At 42.1% G+C, this 24,790-nt stretch overlaps 1 protein-coding gene across 1 annotated transcript; it reads left to right on the top strand.

Moving 5' to 3' along the window:
• Positions 1-826: 826 nt before the first annotated feature.
• LOC124144363 (carbonic anhydrase 2-like) lies at positions 827-10,650 on the top strand. The gene is made up of 7 exons (XM_046513730.2): positions 827-1,296; positions 2,326-2,481; positions 4,316-4,482; positions 4,892-4,984; positions 6,802-6,871; positions 7,867-8,018; positions 8,693-10,650. Exons 1-7 carry the CDS (start codon positions 1,125-1,127, stop codon positions 8,807-8,809), a joined length of 927 nt encoding a protein of 308 aa, XP_046369686.2. The 5' UTR covers positions 827-1,124; the 3' UTR covers positions 8,810-10,650.
• Positions 10,651-24,790: the final 14,140 nt, after the last annotated feature.

Here is a 24,790-nt window from a genome sequence, read left to right as displayed (position 1 = left end):
GCAATTCGCTGTGCAGAGTTGCGTCCCTTGATTGTGGGTTCGAATCCCGGTTTGCCCCGATTATGTTTCTAGGTTTGTCAGCACCATACCCGTGCTCGTTGGTTTCACCCAAGTGGTAAATGTCTCAGACCTGCACCACTTCGGGCTTTCCTCCCACATTAAGCTCACACGCCGTGATGTAACTGAAATATTGTTAAAAGCGGCGTTAAACATAACTCCCTCACTCCCTCATAAGGATGATAAATTAGCATACATTCAGAAGAAGACTATAAAAGGGGGATTTTTTTAGCTTGCGAAACTTTTAGTTTCATCTTGTACTTCGCAACTGCCCACTGTAAAGACGAGGACGCTGTCCCCTCTGTTGCCGCGTAGGGTTACCGAGCTGACTGAAGTCTGTCAAAGGCGAACTGTTCATGGCCCGGATGATTGACGCCTACCGTACATCTGCTTAACGAGACCCTTCGTTACATATTGACCTGCTTTGTGCAACGACTACACGATTATAACAGACCTGTCAAAAAGAACATCGGGTCTCAGAAACCCGTAATAAAAAAAAAGACAGACAAAAAAACAACAACATCGGGTCCAGGAAAACCAGTGACAAGCAGAACATGAACGGGATAAAAACATCAACGCTTGGGCGTTTGCGCGAGGATATTCGGTAAAAGAAAAAGACTTTTCCGCCATATTTACGAGCAGCCTTTCGATTTATCACTGTCAGGCCAAACCCCCTCGTCAGAGCTGAGCTATTGATATCATCGTTGAAAACCCCACCGCTGGCAGAGGTTCAAAAGAAAGAGCAGACGACATTGGATCCGTCATTGTGAATAGTTATCAATCACATGTTTTGACAGTTGCTGAGAAGAGCAATGTCCGATATATAAGGCCGCGAGAATTCTACGTCAGTTTGTTCTCTTGAAAACGAGAGGCCATTAGTGGGGCTGTAGCGGTGGGATTTCAACGTCACCGTCACACTATCAATTCACTTTCGAGACCCCACTGTTGGCTCGCTCCTGGAGATACCAGACTCTCTTCAAGGACTTAATTTCACGTCGGCGAAGAACTGACGCAAACCTAACTGAAAATTTCAGTGGACTTTTCTTGGAAGTTTTGTGATTTTAGAGATGTCGTCTGTTTGGGGAATTCTGCTTCTGTTTGTGACCGTCCTTGCTGATCCGTCGAAACTCTTGGATATTGGAATCAACAAACATGTGGACAGCAGAGTGCGCCTTCCACAACAATGTGCCATTGCAGCAGCGGCATCACGATTCAGCTACAACCCAGTAGCGGATGACGGTGAGTTTGGCGCCTCTTGAGGCAGGAGAAGAGCCTCCTTGGTGGGACTCCGGAATCGGATGAAACCGCGTAGCTTGTCCTCAAACTGATGCCTCGAACCATTTCCATGTTCATAACAAATGTCTCAATCATTGAGGTGAGGTGAAATTGGGTTTAACGTCGCGCCCAAGATGATTGCACTTATATAGCGACGTGTATGCAGGTGTGTGTGTGTGTGTCTGCGTGTACTAGTCCGGACTGATGCCGATTTATAGTGCTAGCTCACTGAGATACCATGCCGCAGTTTAACATAAATACCCCACTGAGACACAGAATACTGACTCCGAGCCGACCAGTCCTTGTTTTAGCCTCTTAATGCCGAGCGCCAGACAGGGTAACAACAAGTACCATCTTTTAACGTCTTTTGGTATGACGACCAGTCCTTGTTTTAGCGCCTTAATGCCGAGCGCCAGACAGGGTAACAACAAGTACCATCTTTTAACGTCTTTTGGTATAACGCGGCCGGGGATCGAACCCCGGACCTTCCCCTCTCCGGGCGGACGCTCTACCACTAGACCACGGAGGCGGTCCCAAATCATTGATTTGATGCTAACCCTTTTCGCCAACAGCTGGTGTCATCACTAATTTTCAATGATCCATTCATATAATTTTCACCTATTTTGCCTTTTTGCCCAAAGGAATCTGTTTTGTCGGATAATGGAGACTGGTTATTCTCTGGTGTTGCCGTTTAAGATGAATGAATAACTACCAAACAGTGACGATACCAGGTGTTCACGAAAAGATGAGCATATCCTGCCCAATTAAAGGAGAATCATATGGTTAAAATGTATGACCCGCTCATGATGTCAATCACTGGATTGTCTGGACCAGAGTCGATTATTTCCAGACCGCCGCAAACAAACAAACAAACAAACACACATAAAATTTATTTAATGATGTAGCTGCAATATTGCTGACTGTGATGTTAAACAAAATTCACTCACCCTTCATATTACAAAACATGTACAGGGATTTTTTTAATCTGTGCAGGTCCTTCCAAATGGACACTTGCGGCTGACTGTTGTGTGGGCGAATGGCAGTCTCCTATTAATATTGAAATCGCCAGCTGTAAATGTAGCCAGTCACACAGGATAAGGTATACCACGGAACCTGTCGGGCCAATACGAGGGAAGCTGTATAACACAGGTAGGTCTTTATAAGCTATATATAAAATAGGTCATTGTAAGCAATATTGCACAGGTAGGTCATTGTAAGATATATATAAAATAGGTAATTGTAAGCAATATTGCACAGGTAGGTCATTGTAAGATATATATAAAATAGGTCATTGTAAGCAATATTGCACAGGTAGGTCATTGTAAGATATATATAAAATAGGTCATTGTAAGCAATATTGCACAGGTAGGTCATTGTAAGATATATATAAAATAGGTCATTGTAAGCAATATTGCACAGGTAGGTCATTGTAAGATATATATAAAATAGGTCATTGTAAGCAATATTGCACAGGTAGGTCATTGTCAGATATATATAAAATAGGTCATTGTAAGCAATATTGCACAGGTAGGTCATTGTAAGATATATATAAAATAGGTCATTGTAAGCAATATTGCACAGGTAGGTCATTGTCAGATATATAACATGTGTAGGTCTTTATAAGCTATATAACACTCTCAGGGCTGTAACTATTGAACAAATGTAATTGACTCGTCCAAATACAGTTGCAACATCACTAGTTAACAGCCATACATGACAAACGGTCAACATTCAAGATAGACGTATAAAGCACGTGGTGTGAAGAGGAACCCTTCTTTTGCAAAATATGTGATTAGCAGGTGCCTATGGTAAAGCAGGACATGCGAACACCTGGTGTCATCGGCCCGTGAAGATCCGGGGTAGAATAGGTCTTCAGCAACCCATGCTTGCCGTAAAGGCGACTTTGCTTGTCGTAAAAGGCGACTAACGGGATCGGGTGGTCAGACTCGCTGACTTGGTTGATGCATGTTATCGATGCCAATTGCGTGGATCGATGCTCATGATGTCAATCACTGGATTGTCTGGTCCAGACTCGATTACTTACAGACCGCCGTCATATAGCTGGAATATAGGTGAGTGCGGCGTTAAATAACAAACAAACAAACAAACAAACCTGGTGTCATCCCTGGTTTTCAGTGATCCATTCATATAATTTCCATCTCTATTTTCCGTTTTACGACTAAGGGAATCTGTCTCGGCAGAAAAGGGAGACTGATTATTATTGACCAAGTTGATTTTCTGGTATCGCTAAATTCAGCATAAACGTTTGGAACAGAATCTTATCATACCTCCATTGGAGAATGATGGGATCTGATTGGTCCACGTGATCTTGATAAAATACTGTGTAACCCACATTGGAAGGTAATACATTTCTCAGTGGGGGAATTAGTCTCTTATACCCCACAACGAGCAATACAGACTGCACGTGGATTTCTGAGAGGCAGAATAAATCCCTTATACCCCGCTTCAAACCAAAAATCCGCACGCTTTTTCCGAGTCAATGGAAGTCACGTGACATAGCAGGAGTAAACCTCAACTCAAATGAACAGCTGTTTTCTATCAATTTTGAGTTTGTGTTAATTCTTTTTCAATGTCACATTACAACATGTCGGCGAGATAAATTCGGATCCGGCTCGTGGGATAAAACCTAACGCGGGACGCATCACACCCCATGTAACCCGAGTGATCCTGCTACAACTTATAGTATTGTATCAAGAGAAGCCTTAATAATTTTCAAATAAATATTTCAAGATTGACGTTACCATTTCAACATTTCAAGAAAGCCGGGAAGAACATTTGTCTTATAGTGCCGTTTCTCATTGACCGAGAAACTTTTGATACTGCAGACACAGTTATAAAAACCTCACTGCAACTAGAAAATACAATGTTATGAAACAAACTTGATATGGACAAAGGGTCTTGTGACATGGCTACACGTACAACCAGCACATGTTTTACAGTCACTTCTCTCTTCTCATTACAGGGTATGCGGTGTCTATAGACTTTAGCAACAGTGTATCCCCGGCACTGCTGGGAGTTCCCTATTGGGAGAGTTCAGAGTATGTCCTGGCGCAGCTGCACTTTCACGCGGGTAACCGCACAGGACATGGCTCAGAGCACGAGGTGGACAGCGTGGGCTACGACGGAGAGGTAGGTGATGCAGCTTATGTCACACCTTATTATGTCCTGATTTATAGATTTTAATAGCCAGGCACTGGTTTAATTTATTTATTTTTTTCATGTCGACCAGGAGGTTTTCCGCCCGACCCACTCAGTTTATCAAGCTTTTCGTTTTGGTCAATGGAAATATAGAAAGATTGCCGATTGTTAAGCACAGAAACTTGCAAATGATGTGAGTTCTCTCAACAGCCGCTTCAGACAAAGCTGAATTCTACACAAACTTTAATGCCTTAAGATGTTCAATACTTTGATATTTGGTTATGGAGCTACGTAATTCCATATAAAGCAGAACAAATAATCTCGGAAAGCCTTTATAGGATTGATAGAAGATGACATATTAAAACATGACCTCTATACAGTTTACTTGTGTCTCCTGTAGCTTCACTTGGTCCATTACAAGAGGGAGTACGGTAGCGTGTCGGAGGCCGTCAAGCGACATGATGGCCTCGCTGTTGTTGGAATTTTCCTTCAGGTATGTGAGAGTTGATTGATATTTCTGAGCCTCGCGTAAAAAGACTTGATCTAAATTCTTTAAACTGATTTATCTTTCAATATAGACCCTTTCCATATTGGTACACTGTTGTCAACGATATTGGAAGGATTGTATTCCAGTTTAGAGTGAGTTTGGTTTAACGCCGCTTTTAACAGTTTTCCAGTTGTATCACGGCGTGTCAGCTTAATGTGGGAGGAAAGTGATGCAGGTCTCAGACGTTTACCACTTCGGTGAAACCCACGAGCACGGGTATGGTGCTGACAAACCTAGAAACATAATCGGGGCGAACCGGGATTCGAACCCACAATCATAGGTTTCTGGCGTGCCCATCGGACGCAACTCTGCACAGCGAATCGCGGCGCCTTAGACGACTGGGCCACCCGTGCCACCTCCAGTTTAGAAGATGTCCTTCTCTTGGCTGTCCAAAATGTTCTCCACAGCAGCTATGACGTCATCGGTCGAGTCAAAATGGGTTCAGGAAAGAGCTTTCTTTATGTCTGGGAACGTATGGAAGTCTGACGGAGCCAGATCAGGAGAATATGGCGATTCCTGAAGGAGCTGAAGCCACACTCATGGATTGTCGCCATGGTTATGTGTTGTGCAGTAGCACGTTGTCATGATGGAAGAGCACAGCTTTTCTCAGCTCCCCGTCTCTTCGCCTTCATTTCCTCCCGTAATTGCCTCAAAGGTACAGCATCTATGCTCCGTTTATTGTCTGGCCCTTTGTAAGATCGTTCACAACGATGACACCCGCGGCATCCCAGAACTCGGAGTCCACATCCCTTCCAGCTGATAGACAGTCTTTGCCTTCTTTGGTGGTGGTGACGTCAAACGTTCTGACTGTTTTGATTGTTGTTTGGATTCAGCACCATTCATAATCTCAAATCGTTGCAAGAACCTTTCTGGATCAAATTCAAACAGAGCTAGATTATCGAGAGATCAAATGTCACAGCTTTGGAGCCCAACGAGCTGATATTTTCAACACTGCAAAAGTTTCTGTGGAATGTATTACATCATGTAATGTTCACAGCTACAAAAATAACCATTAAATAATTCCTTCTGTGTGAGGCTCGGGGCGGTCGGGTAGCTTTGTGGTTAAAGCGTTCGCTCGTCACGCCGAACACCCGGGTTCGATTCCCGACATGGGTACAATGTGTGAAGCCCATTTCTGGTGTCCCCCGCCGTGAAATTGCTGGACTATTGCTAAAAGCGGCGTAAAACCATACTCATTCACTCACTGTGTGAGGCTCCGCCAATCTACCAATTTATTATCCACTAGTCTTCCCATGGGTGTGCCTTCTTCAATGTTTTGTTCAGCGGTCCTGCTAAAGCTATGTTCTTTGTCAAGTTACTGTTAACACCTTTATGTGGCAATATCAAACCGTATCGCCAAAGTACCAAAAACATTCTGTGTTAGAGAGTTTTGCAGCATTTCCAGAATAGACAGAGAGCCGTCTAAGGGCTGTGTCCCTTTGGGTGCGCCAGAAACCTATGACAGTAGGTTCGAATCCCGGTTCGCCCCGATAATGTTTCTAGGTTTGACAAGTCCACACCCAAGCACGTGGTTTTCACCAAAGTGGTAAACGTCTGAGACCTGCATCATTTCGGGCTTTCCTCGCACATTAAACCGACACGCCTTGATATAAGTGAGTGAGTATGGTTTTACGCCGCTTTTAGCAATATTCCAGCAATATCACGGCGGGAGACACCAGAAATGGGCTTCACACATTGTACCCAGCCTTGATATAAAATAGTTGAAAGTGGCGTTCTCACTCGCTGACTTATTTTTCTCACAGTTGTCCCACGTGTCCCCAAATGCTGAAATGAACCGTCTCATACGGGTTTGCGGGCTGGCTGGAGGTAAAGGTAAGTGTACAATGTTATTTAATGCTTTTTCCACCTGTATCACGGCTTTCTGTAAATAACTCGGGTCTGGACTATGCAAACCAAGTACGGAAAAGTATAGAGAAAACCCAGTCAACGATACACGTTCATTTACGTATTAGTTTTGTTTATTGAGGAGACCGCCTCCGTGCTCTAGTGGTAGAGCGTCCGCCCGGAGAGCGAAGGTCCGGGGTTCCATCCCCGGCCGCGTCAAAAAGACGTTAAAAAGATGGTACTTGTTGTTGCCCTGTCTGGCGCTCGGCACTAAGTCCGACGACTCGATCACATCTTGTCTCCTCATACAACAAAGACCCGTGAAGACCCGGGGTAGAATAGGTCTTCAGCAACCAATTCTTGCTGTAACAGGCGACATTGCTTGTCGTAAGAGGCGACTAACGGGATCGGGCGGTCAGGCTCGCTGACGTGGTTGATGCATGTCATCGTATCCCAATTGCATGGATCGATGCTCATAATGTCAATCACTGGATTTTCTGGTCCAGTCTTGATTATTGACAGACCGCCATCATTTAGCTGGAATATTGCTGAGTGCGGCGCACAGGCACAGTTGGGAAATTCTTTAGCGGAAACCATTAAATGAATATGATATGACGTTTCATAGCAAATAGTTTGAACAAGACAAGAGTATATTCCATTCTAGGAGACATAAAGTACATAATGAATATATACTACAGGGAACTACGGTTATAACGAATTCAAAGTGACCACTAATTTTAATTCGTGATAACCCTAGTTCGCTAATACGGAATATATACAGCAAATGGACAGGACCAAGAAATAGTTCGTTATATCCGTCAGTTCGTTATAAGCGTGTTCGTTATAAACGTAGTTTACTGTAGTAGCAAAAGTTCAAGAACATCAGATTTGTTCATATGACTATAGTACATCTGTCATGCCAAGGTGTTCTTGAACCTCTTTGGAGTAGTACCTATAGCTGACCCCTGTTTTGTGACTTTCAGGCAACAAGATACCCTTCTCAGTGGATGTTCGTCAGCTGTTTCCATGGCAGAAGGACTTCTATGCATACCACGGGTCACTGACCACGCCTCCGTGTTCTGAGTCTGTGCGCTGGATGGTGATGAAGGACCCAGTATTTATCAGCCGTGACAAGGTAATGACACCTTATAGATATCATCCATGAGTGAGTGAGTCAGTCCAGGAATATATCACGGATATATCAGTCTCATCAGGCCATGACTGATATATATTGATATGTCAGTTTAATGTGGGAGGAAAGCCCGAAGATATCAGACGTTTACCACTTTGGTAAGAGCACGGGTATGGTGCTGACAAACCTAGAAACATATCTGGGCCAACCGGGATTCGAACCCACAATCATAGTTTTCTGATCTGCCCAAGGGACGCCACTCTGCACGGCGAATTGCGACGCCTTATGCGACTTGGCCACACGTATATCACCCATGACAAGGTACATCCGCTTGATCACTTTGAAATACATACGTAATAAAAACGGTATCTCCAAACCGTTTATATTAATATAGGTTAGGGGCGGTCGGGTAGCCTAGTGGTTAAAGCTTTCGCTCGTCATGCCGAAGACCCGGGTTCGAATCCCGACATGGGTACAATGTGTGAAGCCCATTTCTGGTGTCCCCCGCCGTGGTATTGCTGGAATACTGCTAAAAGCGGCGTAAAACCAAACTCACTCACTCACTAATATAGGTTTATAATGTATCTTTATAAAAAAAAAAAAATAAAATAAAAACACACTTAAAAACAACAACAAAAAACAAAACAACTAACACTAAGGGTAATACCTGTTTTCAGCTTCTGATACTGCAGAGTTCCCGGATGTCTGACGGCAGTTACCTGGGGCAACACAGCAATGTCCGACCGGTGGTGCCACGGGCCGGACGCCAGGTGGAGGCTAACTTCCATTGCTGACGAAGAACGTCGGACATTGTGGAGAAGTTCTTCATCACACAACAACAGGAGAAGGATCGTGGACACATTACACAATAGTACAATAGGTCATAACAGAAGGACACTGAAGATCAGTTCTAACCCGGATCTTTGCAGGAGACATTTATGTATGTTCAGTCTTGTAATCTATGTTTAGACGTGTCTGCACCCCCGTCCATCTTCCCGACAACCCAACAGATTAATCTGTCAGAACAGGGTGATGTACAAAAGTAAACGATGTTGGTGAATGTTTGTGCATATCGATATTTTCAGTTACTAAATTACTTAGATGAACCTTAAAATGCAATCTTTGATTGTGTATTATAACTATATGCACATTAATAACCTTATCGATGATGTGATTGGCAACAAGATAAAATAAGTTCCATATTTATTGAATAAAGTTGAATTAACGATCCCTGAGTTACTTAAATCTAGCCACCGTGTACTTATTCCAAGCGTTGAACATCGCTGGGGTTACTACCGTAAATCCTAAAAAGAAGTTATAACACTGGTGTAATGTGCAGAAAGGGAATTCGACGAATTTGGATCACGTGTTACTTTAGGTCCTCGCGCCTTTTGGAATCGCTCGATGTAATCCTTGATTACATGCCCAGGGATTTAACGTTTCAGCTCGTTTAAATACGTATCAGTGGTTCATGGAACAGAAGTAGAAATGCGAACATAGTATCTGAAGTATCTACAACGATATGGTAATGGATTACGTAGAAATATTAGTGCCTTTAGTGAACACTGTTAGGTACCATTGTTAGGTTATTTGATGACTGTTAAAAGACCAGATAAAAACCAAAAATGAGTTACTAAATCTGTACTTTATGGGGTTTTTCAAACAACCTACTTCATGACAACGTCATGTATGTTGATGGTTGACAATTAATTAATCTATTTAAAATCTCCCATCAATCACAAAAGTAGGACGAGCCCCCTGGTGATTTTCCAAGCATAACGTTACTTGAAAGAATGCACACGAGGTATACACAATAGATATAAACAGATAACTGTTTTGTTAAAGAAGTTTGGTTTCATTATCTTTAGAATCCACAATTTCACCTTTTACCGTGATTTACCACACCTTTATAACTGATACCAAATTATAAGTACGAAGGAACGGTTCCTGGTCTTTCCATAACCTTTTCATTTCAACATTTGCAGGGTTCTGAATTGTTGCTCGAGAGCATTCTTGAAATTTGTATTTTTATGCTATACAGGTATTTGCTAACAAACTGTCACTGATATCTTGTCCAGTTATCTAGGGTGCGTTCAGTTATTATCACGTTTGTTGAAGGATCCTAGCGTTTTAATTAATATTTTATTGATGATTTTGACCAGAATTGTTGGTTCCAATGCCATATTCATACTGATTATGACACTTGATTTCTCAGCACTATATTCGTGGGTTTCAACGAAGTGGTATACCTGAGTTGCTGTTTAAATCTGCGTTATAAATAAAGTGCGGAAATAACAAAATGGAATAAGACATTGTAAATGAAACACGACAACAAATAAGTAGTTGCCTTCAGCTTATCCAAAAAAGGGATTTCAAGACACCCGACCGTTTATTCATCTTGGGATTCTGAATAAAAAAGACCAAAATGACCTCCACATCCCTCACAAAAAAAGTTGTATTTCAGGAATGGATCGGTGATCACGCCAATCAACTGCTTTGGGGTGGTATATTTGACCTAGGATGAATTCGTTTTACGCTGATGCGGGATGCCATGAATCATCTTCTTACCTCAATATTATGGTAAATGTTGGTCATTTTAAATGATTGTTGAATAAAATGGTTTTGCTTGTTATAAGCTACCTTTCTTTTTACGTGTAATCTAGAATGCCGTGTGAATATTATCTTTATTGTTATATAATGATCATCAACAGGGTGAAAGGGTTCTAGAGCTGTGACGGAAAAGTTCAGAACCAAACTATGTTGGACGGAGTTAGTTGCTGAGTGTTTTTCAACATAATCTCCTCCGAGGTCCACATATATTGGCGATTAAGTAGGATTCCTTTCTGATTGGTGAGTGAGTATGGTTTTACGCCGCTTTTAGCAATATTCCAGCAATATCACGGCGGGGGACAGCGGAAATGGGCTACACACAGTGTACCCATGTCGGGAATCGAACCCGGGTCTTCGGGGTGAAGAGCAAACGCTTAAACCACTAGGCTACCCGACCGCCCTTCTTTCTGTTGGATGAGACTTTGCCTTCTTCAGAGAAGGACACGTTAGATGTTTCCAGTAGAGTCTCTGGGTGATAGTCGTGAAAACAACACTCCGTCATTGTTACAAATCGCTCATCAAAGTCAGATGGCTCTGCTTCAAAATGACGCACATTCGCACTTCAGACGACCTGGAGTGTTTCTTATCAGGAGTCAGCAGCCTTTTAACCCAGCTTGCTAAAACCTGTGTCGTGCCAAGTTCATTGCCTAGAGTGTTCTCAACTTTCTCGTAAGATATTCCTACGATATTGGTTATGACTCGTCAATCATACATAATCATATCCTATATTGTATCAATATTTTGCTCAGAGATGGCAGTTGAAGGCGTCACAGATCTTTGAACATAAGGCTGTCTCTTCTCCTCTTGAACCCCACTGATCACCTCTGGACAGCGGCAAAGGAAGTGGCATGACTTCCGTAAGTGGACATCATGTCCGCATGGGGTGGTGTTGGAGTTGTAGATATTTGATGACAGCACGGTAGCCAGTTTTGACCATCTTCATCAACAGATATTACCTAGTCAAGCTCAAGCCTTGTTGTATATTTGGTTCAAATGCGGCCTGCACATATGAAATGTTTTTTTACTGAATACATACAAGTTGTTAAGGGTGTATTATACATCCTTCCTAGTTAGGCTGAGAACACTTCAGCCATCCCTCGTAACGTCAATCATATATATAAGAAATAATGGCTTGTTTCTTTGAATTATGTGAGCATGAATAAGAATGTTATAGATTTAAAGCTTTGAGTTAAGGCACTGATATTTCATGGATGCTGCATGATCGTTTCTTTAAGACATACATTTTGTTTAACGCCGCACTCAGCAATATTCCAGCTATACATGTATGACGGCGGTCTGTAAATAATCGAGTCTGGACCAGACAATCCAGTGATTGGCAACATGAGCATCGATCCACGCAATTGGGACCGATGACATGCATCAACCAAGTCAGCGAGCCTTACCACCCGATCCCGTTAGTCATCTTTTACGACAAGCATAGTCGCCTTTTACGGCAAGCATGGGTTGCTGAAGACCTATTCTACCCCGGATCTTCACGGGCCTTTTAGTGGTATGACATTGTATGAGTGCATGCAGGTTCATGCGAGTATATTTCAATATGTAACCAATTAGCACAACATACCGAACTAGTATGTACGGGATATTTGGCATTCCTGTCAAATAACATGTTGATAATATCTTGTGACCTGATATACAGGGGCGGAACTACTAATGCAACAGAAAAGCAATTGCTCACACCGAACAAAAAACACAATATGTTTTTTACACCCCCAAAAAGCTCGAACGTTATGTTTATTGTCTAACTTGAAAATCGCACTTTAGGATTTTAGTGGTAGATGGCTTATCATAGCTGTGAAAACCCTGGTCACTCTGCCACTGCAGAACGTTGGTTCAGCACAATGGGGCGGATGAAGACATACCTCGTGTCAACAATGACCAACGAGAGAATGAGCTTTGTGGCACTCCTCCACTTCCACAATGAAATTGCCATCGCCATTGACGAAGTGATTGACGACTTTGCTGGAGGGCGGAACCGTCGAATTACCCTAACCTTGAATTATAACTGATTTGTCACAAACATTTCAAGGTTTATTCAAAGATCAAGATTCTACGATTCTGTCAATAACATGGTGACTTTATATTGAATATGTATTTCATTGTGTCGAAAATATGTTGGTGAAACACGTTTATATATATTTAATAGGGGGCACGGGTGGCCCAGTCGTCTAAGGCGCCGCGATTCGCTGTCCAGAGTTGCGTCCCTTGGGCACGGCATAAAACCTATGATTGTTGGTTTCAATCCCGGTTTGCCCCGATGATGTTTCTAGGTTTGTCAGCACCATACCCGTGCTCGTGGGTTTCACAGAAGTGGTAAACGTATGAGACCTGCATCACTTCGGGCTTTCCTCCCACATTAAGCTGACACCCCGTGATATAACTGGAATACTGTTAAAAGCGGCGTAAAACCCGACCCACTCACTCACTCACTCACTTATATATATTTAATAAAAAAATATACTAAATAAATTACCTATATTCGTTACAAATAAAATCTAAGATAAACGATTCCAAAATGCAGGAAATAGCGTTTACGCCCTCATAAAATTGGTTTTGCTGTCACTTAAAAATAGCCCCAGGACATAACGATATCATTCTTTTTCTGCTCCCGAGATTGGATAAACAAGCTTTAAGACTTGAAAAGAACAAATTTATGTTCTATTTATTAGTCTTCAAGGTCTTCCTGTTATTGAGGCAGACAGAAAGTAGTTCCGCAATAAAGTGTTATATAACTCAAGTGAATCAATTTAATTGTACACAGGTATGTTTAATATTTACTGCCAATATCTTGTCAGAGGTGTCACGCCGTATGCTTCATATTTAAGATCGGCTGTATCTGTCACGGAAAGCTGGCATTTATTGGTGTCAATCAAAATCAAAATATCTTTTATTTTTGTCACATAAAAATATTTTAATACTGCACTTGAGCGCTTTTGAGCGCTTTTTTTTTCTCACACTACAATACTACTTTTACATATGACAGATTCATAAATTTGTTTTTGATTTTAACATGTGGAGGACACGTCCAAATTTGAGGCATCAACTACTAAAATGTCTGATGCAAATTCCTATTTTGCCTTGTACTATATGTTCCCGTGATTTTGTTAGGTTAACAACTTATTTGCCTTTGCATGTGTTTGTGGCGGTTGCCGCCGCGTAGCGGTAGGGCTGGATACGTTCATCCTTTCGCAAAACCTGGTATCACTATTTGATGGTGATTCAGAAACTCATGATATAGTCGGAATGGTACAAAGTACTCCTGCTTTTAGCAGAACTAATATTTGAAACCTTAAGTTCCCAACAGTTACACATTCAATTTACCTTCGTCACATAAACTGAGAGCATTGTTCTAAAAAAACAAAAAACAACAGCGTGTTCATATTCTAAATAATATAAAAAGGTACGTCCAATCAAGATTATGTTTTGGTAGGTATGATACTGGTGACGTATGCAAAATGAAAATTTCATTGTGACTGATTGAGATCACGTGTCACTTTAGGTCTTCCAGCCTTTGAGTATCGCTCGGTGGCTTTCTTTAAGGATACACACTTACACGATTTACACTCTCAATAAACACAATGTCACCTTGATGCTTGGATCCTGGATGCTCGAACGGACGGACAACAGACAGACCGCCACCATGGTACTCTGCACAGATCTCATTATCAATACCAAAACCATCCATTCTGTGTGTTTACAGTAGCGGTACTGGGAGAGAGAGGCAATATAAAACAAGCTATCCCTCAGCCTGTCCATGTAAGATTTCCCTCAGCCTGTCCATATAAGATTTCCCTCAGCCTGTCAACCTCAGCCTGTCCATGTAAGATTTCCCTCAGCCTGTCCATGTAAGATTCCCTCTACCCTGTCCATATAAGATTTCCCTCAGCCTGTCCATATAAGATTTCCCTCAGCCTGTTCATGTAAGATTTTCCTCACCCTGTCCATGTAAGATTTCCTTTACCCTGTCCATGTAAGATTTCCCCCACCCTGTCCATGTAAGATTTCCCTCACCCTGTCCATGTAAGATTTCCCTCAGCCTGTCCATATAAGATTTCCCTCAACCTGTCTATATAAGATTTCCCTCAGCCTGTCCATGTAAGATTTTCCTCACTCTGTCCATGTAAGATTTCCTTTACCCCGTCCATATAAGATTTCCCTCAACCTGTCCATATAAGATTTCCCTCACCCTGTCCATGTAAGATTTCCCTCAGCCTGTCCATGTAAGATTTCCCCCACCCTGTTCATGTAAGATTTCCCTCACTCTCTCCATGTAAGATTTCCCTCACTCTGGCCATGTAAGATTTCCCTCACCCTGTCCATATAAGATTTCCCTCAACCTGTCCATATAAGATTTCCCTCACCCTGTCCATGTAAGATTTCCCTCAGCCTGTCCATGTAAGATTTCCCCCACCCTGTTCATGTAAGATTTCCCTCACTCTCTCCATGTAAGATTTCCCTCAGCCTGTCCATAGAAGATTTCCCTCAGCCTGTCCATGTAAGATTTCCCCCACCCTGTTCATGTAAGATTTCCCTCACTCTCTCCATGTCAGATTTCCCTCACTCTGGCCATGTAAGATTTCCCTCACCCTGTCCATGTAAGATTTCCCTCACTCTCTCCGTGTAAGATTTCCCTCAGCCTGTCCATAGAAGATTTCCCTCAGCCTGACTGTCTCCATAGAAGATTTCCCTCAGCCTGTCCATGTAAGATTTCCCTCACCTGTCCATGTCAGATTTCCCTCACCCTGTCCATATACGATTTCCATCACCCTGTAAAGATTTTCCCGACCTTTGAATATATTGTTTCTTGGAAATTAAGATGAAAATATTTTTCAGACGAAATTCATATATTAGTACATGTTTCAAATGTAAATGATTCAAGCACAGCTGAATAAGAAATACAGTATTCTTTATGAATGAAGCCATTCCTAAGGGTTCCTAAGTGCATGTTTGTTCACTTTTATATATAAGATTTCGGCTGTCAAATGTCACATCACTTTCAGAAATTCATTTTTTACATAAAAAGACAATCCTCCTTTAACTGCTGCCTCAAGGAAAACATTAGCATCTAAAACCATCGGACACAAACATTCACTCTGCTCAAAACGTGACTTTTCAGAATAAATCAAGATTGTACAATGACACAGTGATTCAGCAAAACCGTTACTGAACAGTAAACTGTATTGTGTAAAGCACACCTGGGCGATTAATGGGTAGGTATATGAGGGCGTGTGTATGTGACTGGTACCCAGAGAGTTTCTAGGGCTTCGGTCCTGCCCCACGCTGATTTACATGTTACATATGGTGTCTCCTAAGGCAGGTGACTGTTCCAAATATGCCTCTGTTATCCCAGCGACGAATGGGTAACCGATAGGATGAGATGGTAATGTGGCTGTGAATCTTCCAGAGCATCATATGTAATAATATATATACATGTAACTGGTACCCTGAGAGTTTCTAGGGCTTCGGTCCTGCCCCACGCTGATTTACATGTTACATATGGTGTCTCCTAAGGCAGGTGACTGTGTTCCAAATATGCCTCTGCTATCCCAGCGACGAATGGGTACCCGATAGGATGAGATGGTAATGTGGCTGTGAATCTTCTAGTGCATCATGTGTAATAATATACAGTAAACTACGGATATAACGATCTCAAAGGGACCACTAATTCTAGTTCGTTATAACCGTAGTTCGTTATAAGCATATATACAGCATAACCTCAGCAAATAGTCGGGACCAAAAAAGTAAGTTCGCTATATCCGTCAGTTCGTTATAAGCGTGTTCGTTATAAACGTAGTTTACTGTATATATGTAACTGGTACCCTGAGAGTTTCTAGGGCATTGCTCCTGCCCCAGATTGAAACCCGTGTTACATATGGTGCCACCTTGGGCAAGTCACTGTGTTCCAAATGTGCCTCTGCTCTCCCAGCGATGTATGGGTACCCGGTAGGATGAGATGGTAATGTGGCAGTTATTCTTCTAGAGCCTCATGGGCAGCTTGGTTGTATGATTCCCAGGAAGCTGATTTTTCATCCGAGAGCACACTGATCCATTGATTGAGGATAATATGGTGTAGTGCTTTAAGCATTCACTAGAGTATGGAATCTAGTTCATTATAAATACTTGCACAAAGCAACACCTATTGAAGCTCTATTTGAAAATTGTTAAGAGTTACGATCGTCGCAACGCTAAATTCGTTTGGAGGGTTAACATTTATATGTTCCCAGTAACAAACTAAACGTCATAGATTGTATTCGTGGGTGATATAAACCAGAAAAAAATTCGAAATTTCGTTATTTTTTAAATAATCGATTACCGAGAGAAAAACTCGAAATTTCGAAAATCATAATAATGAAGAATATGAAAATATTAATTTCAATCTCAACTAAAAAAATTCGAAATTTGATATATGATAAATATTCGGAATATCGAGAAAATACTTGAAATTCTGCTTCTGAATTGGCGCCTTTAGGCTTTCGTACTAGACTGCGGCACGGAAAGTCTAAACTAGCTCATTGAGCCATACATGGACATCATGACAGGTTCAGTGTCATACATATATGTAAGCACACATACAAGTGTATATATAGTAAATAGTGTTGGCAAGAACATCCTACCATCATCCCTGGGTCTGTATACAACTAATACTAGCATGGCCGCCGGGCACCTGCTGTCAATGATGTGACGTACGACAGGGGTTATGACAATGAATGGAGACAGATGAAGGACAGGCAGTGACCTCCCTCACATTCATCCTAACACTTACCGCATTTCCTCTAATGAACTTCCCCCGTTTATATTACTGGAAACGTCTACCAGAGAGTGGACCCGCTTCACAATGAGTGAGTATGGTTTTACGCCGCTTTAAAAATATGAAAGTAATATCACGGCGGGGGACACCAGAAATGGGCTTCACACGTTGCACCCATATGGGGAATCGATCCCGGGTCTTCGGCGTGACAAGTGAACGCCTTAACCACTAGGCTACCCCACCGCCTCTCCACTTGCGCAGTCCCTTGGGCACGCCAGAAACCTATGATTGTGGGCTCGAATCCCGGTTCTCCCAAATTATGTTTTTTAGGTTTGTCAGCACCATACCCGTGCTCGTGGGTTTCACAGAAGTGGTAAACGTCTGAGACCTGCATCACTTCGGGCTTTCCTCCCACATTAAGCTGACACGACGTGATATAACTGGAATACTGTTAAAAGCGGCGTTAAACCCAACTCACTCACTCACTCACTCCACTTGCACAGAAGAATGTTGTTATAAATAATAATTGACTTCAATAGCTTTTGTGGTCGTTACGTTAACAAGTACACCTCCATATACGCAAAACATATTTGAGTCAAGTCTTATAAATAATAAGCCTGCATAAATACTTAGAATCGTGAAATTAATGCGTCTCCAAAAGATTGCGACCGCTGGTCCCCAGCCAGAAATGCGACTCAATATGAATGCGACACCAAGCATCAGTGGATTTATATCTAAAGAAAATGTTTTTGTAAAGCGTGCACACCTGTCAATAATGTATATACGGTAAACTATGGTTATAACGAATTCCACTAATATCAGTCCGTTATCACCGAAGTTCGTTATAAGCATATATACAGCACATGTACAGCAAATGGCCGGGATCTATCTATCTATCTATCTATCTATCTATCTATCTAAAATGAACACAAAGGTCACATCGTTCAGCCCGTTCTACCCTTAAGATCAGATAAGGAGAGAGTAGACCACCAGTAGGCGTGGCCTAATCCATATTCGGTTAATAGCAACATTAACGCAAAAGACTTTGCATGCATGATTAGACAATACCATACCATTGAATCAATGTATTGTCAGGAGCTTACAATCAACTTGGCAGTTAATACACCTAAGTCTAAGTCCTCTTGCACTGATCAATCTGACGCAATTGTAAGACGTCATGGACTTAGGATCGCCATGGTAGATGAGATCAAAATCTTAAACGGCGGATGTACGAATGACGCGAACTGTGGTCCTGTCTACAGAGGCCCGTAAAAGCGCATATCTGGCAGACCGGTGTATTGCAACATAACCGCTCTTATGGATAAAGAGGAGAATAAATGGGTTTGAAGGTTGCATGTTATAAAACATTCTGTTGCATCGGCCATATCAAATGTGGAATTTAAATAGAAAAATGTAGATTGAAGGAAATTAAATTAATAGACAGACAGACAGACAGTTTATTCAGTAGGAAGGCTATAGGCCCATAATACAGACAATGGTTGATTGCATGAACTACGCGTGCCAAGGAAGTAGTCGATTTAAGTTTCTCTTACACTTTATATAGATATAAACATGTGTTATATAAAACATCAAAGTTTTCTGATGAAATAATTTCAGTAAGAGATGTTACAGTTTGAAACTTGATATACTGTTTAAGATACATATTTCTTAGGGCTGAAACGCTCACATACAAGCCAAACATGAAATTCATCTTCAATAAAAGATATACCATTTTCTATACAATATTTACATAATCGTTCCGTGTATGGGACATTTGTGTCTCTCCCCAGGTCAACTGCAAGTTAAAACTTGCTACATCTGAAACGAGTCACACATATTCTCAGATGTACTGGTATGGGGAGTGTAAGATATTTTTCTACATTTAACAGGGATTTAAAATGTTTATAATAAAAGGTATCAGATATATTATTGATAGAACTACACCATGATTGTTGAAGGCTATCAAATAATCTTTGTTTAAAAAGATGAATAAATATCTTCACATTGCCAACATCTTGTGTTAACCATACATATCCAAAACCTAATTTAAACAAGATGTTCTTAATGTGAGTAGCCCATGTGGTGCCACCAGAATGGTCCAGTGATTTGAGGATTAAATAGCATTGGCGAGGCAGTCTGTGCTCGTCCAAACGCAGTAGCCTGCACCAATACTTGATGGCCCTTGTGGTATACACAATTTGGAGAGGGGCTCTACCGCACTTCCCTAAGACCATTTAATTTACATAGAAAATTTAAATAGAAAAATGTAGAAGGATATTAAACGTGTAATCTGCCTTATGATATTAATGTATTCAGTAGGTTGGGAGAAACAAACGGTGGACGGACGGACGGAATGAAGGAGGCACAACGGACGAAGACAACAGTGACAACGGAAATGGTACCCAAGGCTTCATATCGGTATGCCGGACGTTTACACGAGTTGTCTCCCTTATATGCACCGAATGACCTTTCTATGAAAATCTGTAAAACATATAAAACCTAACATATCACATATAGTCGTCTTCAAAGTTCGACATAAACATGGGGCCATGTTTCCTAATAAATGGCAGTTTAATTACCAATCTGGTGTCTGGAAACTGCGAATGTCACCACCGTCGTCGTTAATCCAGGCTGACTGATTGATCCGTCAACTGCATCAGGGATACTGCGACGCACGTCAGCTACAGACACAATAGCAGACATAAATCGCTCTTTCAGGAGCTACAGACTGGTTTATGCTAGATTGTTGATACATGTAAGATGGCGGTGACGTTACCAATGTTTAGTTACACCTTGTTTCCACGGCAGCGTCATATGATCGATGTGTATGTTTGTTCTTTAACGTCGCTCTCAGCAGTATTACAGCTATATGACGACAGTCTGGAAATAGTCGAGTCTGCACCAGACAATCCAGTGATTGCCATCACGAGCATCGATCCACGCAATTGGGATACGATGACAAGCATCAACCAACTCAGCGAGACTGATCACCCATCCAGTTAGTCGCCTCTTACGACCAGCATAGGTTGCTGAAGATCAATTGTATCCCGGATTTTCACGGGTCTGTGGGCGTTGTGGATGTGGTAGAAGGAGTGAGGTGAGGTGATATGGGGTTTAACGTCGCGTCCAAGATTATTGCACTTATATAGCGACGTGCATGCACGTGTATGTGTGTGTGTGGCTGCTTGTACTAGTCCGGACTGATGCCGATTTATAGTGCTAGCACACTGAGATACCATGCCGCAGTTTAACATGAATACCCCTCAGACACAGTATACTGACTCCGAGCCGACCAGTCCTTGTTTTATCCCCTTAATGCCGAGCGCCAGACAGGGTAACAACAAGTACAATCTTTTAACGTCTTTTGGTATGACGCGGCTGGGGATCGAACCCCGGACCTTCCGCTCTCCGGGCGGACGCTCTACCATTAGACCACGGAGGCGGTCGGTAGAAGGAGTGGTGACAGATGTAGGTGCGGGTGTTGACAAAGGTTTCATTCTAAAGGGACCAGGCTCTCCCTTCCGATACCCAGTTCCAGCCTAGGTCGAGAGTACCGACTCCTTGGTCCAGTGGATTGAGCGTCTGCCCGGAAAACATGAAGTCTGCGGCGTCTTAAATATCGAACCACCGACCTGAAATATACAAGTTCCATAATCTGACCACAGGAATATATTGTGTTATACACGCTATCATCGAGTTCCTGTGAATCTGACACCCGTGAAGATTCCGTGTTAGAATAGGTCTTCAGCAACCCATACTTGCCGTAAAAGGTTACTATGCTTGTCGTAAAAGGCGACTAACGGGATCGGGTGGCCACGCTCGCTGACTTGGTTGATACATGTCATCAATCCCAATTGCGTGGATCGATGTTCATGACGTCAATCACTGGATTGTCTGGTCCAGACTCGATTATTTTACAGACCGCCGTCATATAGCTGGAATATTGCTGAGTGCGGCGTTAAACAACAAACAAACAAACAAACATAATCTGACAAACTGCACTACCGGGCAAAAGAAAGTGCACACATAAAAATTGGACTTAATCAATTACAGACGTCATCAAAACAAGTCGGTTGAAAACAGTCGCAAACTTAAGGTCCAAAACATAACTATGATACCCGTGTGAAATACATCACCATCGAATAACCATTTCTTGTTTGTTTCATTTTAACCATCATCAAACATGAGGGTATACGTTCTATTGCCTGGCAGTATAGTGAGTGAGTGAGTAAGGTTTTAAGCCGCTTTTAGCAATATTCCAGCAATATCACGGCGGGGACACCAGAAATGGGCTTCACACATTGTACCCATGTCGGGAATCGAACCCGGGTCTTCGGCGTGACGAACAAACGCTTTAACCACTAGGCTACCCAACCGCCCCTCGCCTGGCAGTATAAATTCGAGGTGCATCTTCCTGTCAGAACTCCCTTAAGACAGTTCTTTACAACTACGTAAACAAAATAATAAATATGATCGATTATCTTCTTTCGTGCATGAAATAACCGACTATTTTTGTAAGGATGGTGACGTGATTGATACTAAGACACATGAGTAAACTGATTGAGCTCGGCCCTGTTGGTTACTGTCAGATATACATACTGTGTATGTACGACGTGACCTTCTTTTCGGGTCAATGGGATATTAACAGTTGATTTACTGCGTTGTTTGTCTGGCTGTGACAGTTTATTAACCCGCCTATACTTATATACAGTAAACTACGGTTATAACGAACTCAAAGGGACCACTAATTTTAATTCATTATAACCGTAGTTCGTTATAAGCAAATGTACGGAATATACACAGCAAATTAACAGGATAAAAAAATTAGGTCGTTATATCCGTTAGTTCGTTATAAGCGTGTTCGTTATAAACGTAGTTTACTGTACACTGTACTCTGTTAATTGCGCTAAAAGATAATTCGAAATGCTGATGTTAATCACATTTAATAATGTACAAGTATCATAAGTCCTTTTGGTTTTTATTTGTTTGTTTGTTTGTTGTTTAACGCCACACTCAGCGATATTCCAGTTTTTTGACGGCGGTCTGTAAATAATCGAGTCTGGGCCAGACAATCCAGTGACTGAAACCATGGGCATTGATCAACCCAATTGGGATACGATGGTATGTGTCAACCAAGTCAGCGAGCCTGACCAACCGATCCCGTTAGTCGCCTCTTACGAAAATCATAATCGCCTTTTACGGCATGCGTGGGTTGCTGTACATGAAGACCCATTCCAATCTGGATCTTCACGGTCGTGGTTTTTATTTCACCTCGTGAATGTGTGTATATGTAACCTAATGTTATCGTTGAATAAGCAAAATTAACTTTTGGTACGGTCCCTTGAAATGGCGCTTAAGTAGATTCGTATGTAGATATATGGTTGTCTCAATCAGTCAACTGACGACCACTGGTTCAGGAGAAGAATTAACCCGACCTTTGTTCACGCCTACTGTACGTCTGTTGCAACACGGGCGGTCGGGTAGCCTAGTGTTAAAGCGTTCGCTCGTCACGCCGTGGACCCGGGTTCGATTCCCGACATGGGTACAATGTGTAAAACCCATTTCTGGTGTCCCCCGCCGTGATATTCCTGGAATATTGCTAAAAGCGGCGTAAAACCATACTCACTCACTTTTTTGCAACACACTTTGTTTAGAAAAAGTTATGACCAAGAAGACACGTTAGGAAGAGAATATACGGATGTCAACTTTTTTATTATGAGGAACACAACGTTTCGGAGTATATGCTTGTTCCTTCATCAGGTGAATGAATGCCATGAGGCAGGGAGCATATGTATGTACATGTAAGGACAACAAAATGAATAAGATAACAAAAGGTGGAAAATAACAAAGGGTACAAGCTAACCAAGGAAGCAAACAGATGATTGGCGCTGATAGGTGATTAGCAATAGACAATGGAAGCCAACACTTAAGTAATTGGTAATGGACACTTGGCAAATAGGGTGGGGGTGGGGTGGGGTGCGGTGCGGGTGGGAATGGGTGGTGTGTGTGTGTTGAGGGGGGGGGGGGGGGGGGGGGGGTAATTAGCACTGATAGGTGTGAGAATGGACATTGCAAGGGGCAAATTGAAGCCAGATTGTTGTTGTTGGTAGACAGGACTTTTGGTGGCTCCCTTCATGATGTTATGATTTACGTTCTTCAGGATGTGTTCGGAAATAGCGGATTTCTGGTCGAGTTTGCTAACAGAGGTCCGATGTTCTTTGAGTCTTGTAGCGTCAATATATGTGGGGTTTCCTCATGAGTGGCTGTGTCACCAGAAAAGGAACATATTTCATATTTTAGCACGAATTCAAGAACCAACACTCACAGATCACTGTAAATAAAAGCGAAAAGACCGTTTCTATAGTCATACGCAATATCTGCCAAAAGTAGAGCCCGTTCTACGTTTCCGACTATAACACAACATGTGTTCATGAATCACTGTCAAATAGGGGTGGAACCAGGTGTTCGCCGAAAGGTGCATCATGCCCCGCCGGTGGCACTCGTCCGAAGAGAACATCTGGTGCAAGTCAAAATTGGAAATTGCATCTGACATAATTTGGTCACTGATGACGCCAGGTGTTCGCGAAACGAGAGAACTTGTCCTGACTACCAAGAACATCTATCCTGAGTGGAGATCAATGTCAGTTGGCGCCAGAAAAGACCTTACGAAATAAACATCTAGTAATGTGTTTACATTTTCAGATGTGTTTGTTTGTTGTTTAACGCCGCACTCAGCAATATTCCTGCTATATGACAGCGGGTTGTAAATAATCGAGTTTGGACCAGACAATCCAGTGATTGACATCGCGAGCATCGATTTACGCAATTGGGTTACGATGTAATGCATCACACAAGTCAGCGAGTTTGACCACCCGATCATCCCTTTATTCACCTGTTTCGACAAGCATGGGTTGCTGAAGATCAGTTTTGAAACTGGGATTACCATTTTGTCTTGTGGAGGATAAGCGTGTAAAGTTTGGAAATCACGTGCAACATATCGTGATAAGAATAAAGACACTCTTTGCAATGAAGTGATACGCATTGGAATCATCTCTTCTCAACGTACATACTTTTCTATATGTTTCTATGGTTCGCGTTTCTTTTGGCGGTGAGTATATGTATTTAAATTTAAATTTAAATGTATGGACTGTGGTTTGGATGAAAGTTCAGAACACGGTCCTTCATATTAATACGAAACTATTTTAGTGATGTTTCTATCGATGGAACTGCCACACAATCGCCCTTTTGAACAGAAACAGCATCTAGATAACGTCATATCATTGAAGCTGTGGCATACGCAGGTGACAATTGTTGTCAGATTGCACAGATACGGTACATACACCACAGGGACTCCACTAAATGATCAATACACCACCTCGTCAGACGTTACGGGAGGATC

Source organism: Haliotis rufescens, unplaced genomic scaffold (genome assembly GCF_023055435.1).
Source record: "Haliotis rufescens isolate VD_foot unplaced genomic scaffold, xgHalRufe1.0.p SCAF_37, whole genome shotgun sequence".
NCBI lineage: Eukaryota > Metazoa > Mollusca > Gastropoda > Lepetellida > Haliotidae > Haliotis > Haliotis rufescens.
This window is presented reverse-complemented; position numbering and strand designations above follow the sequence as displayed.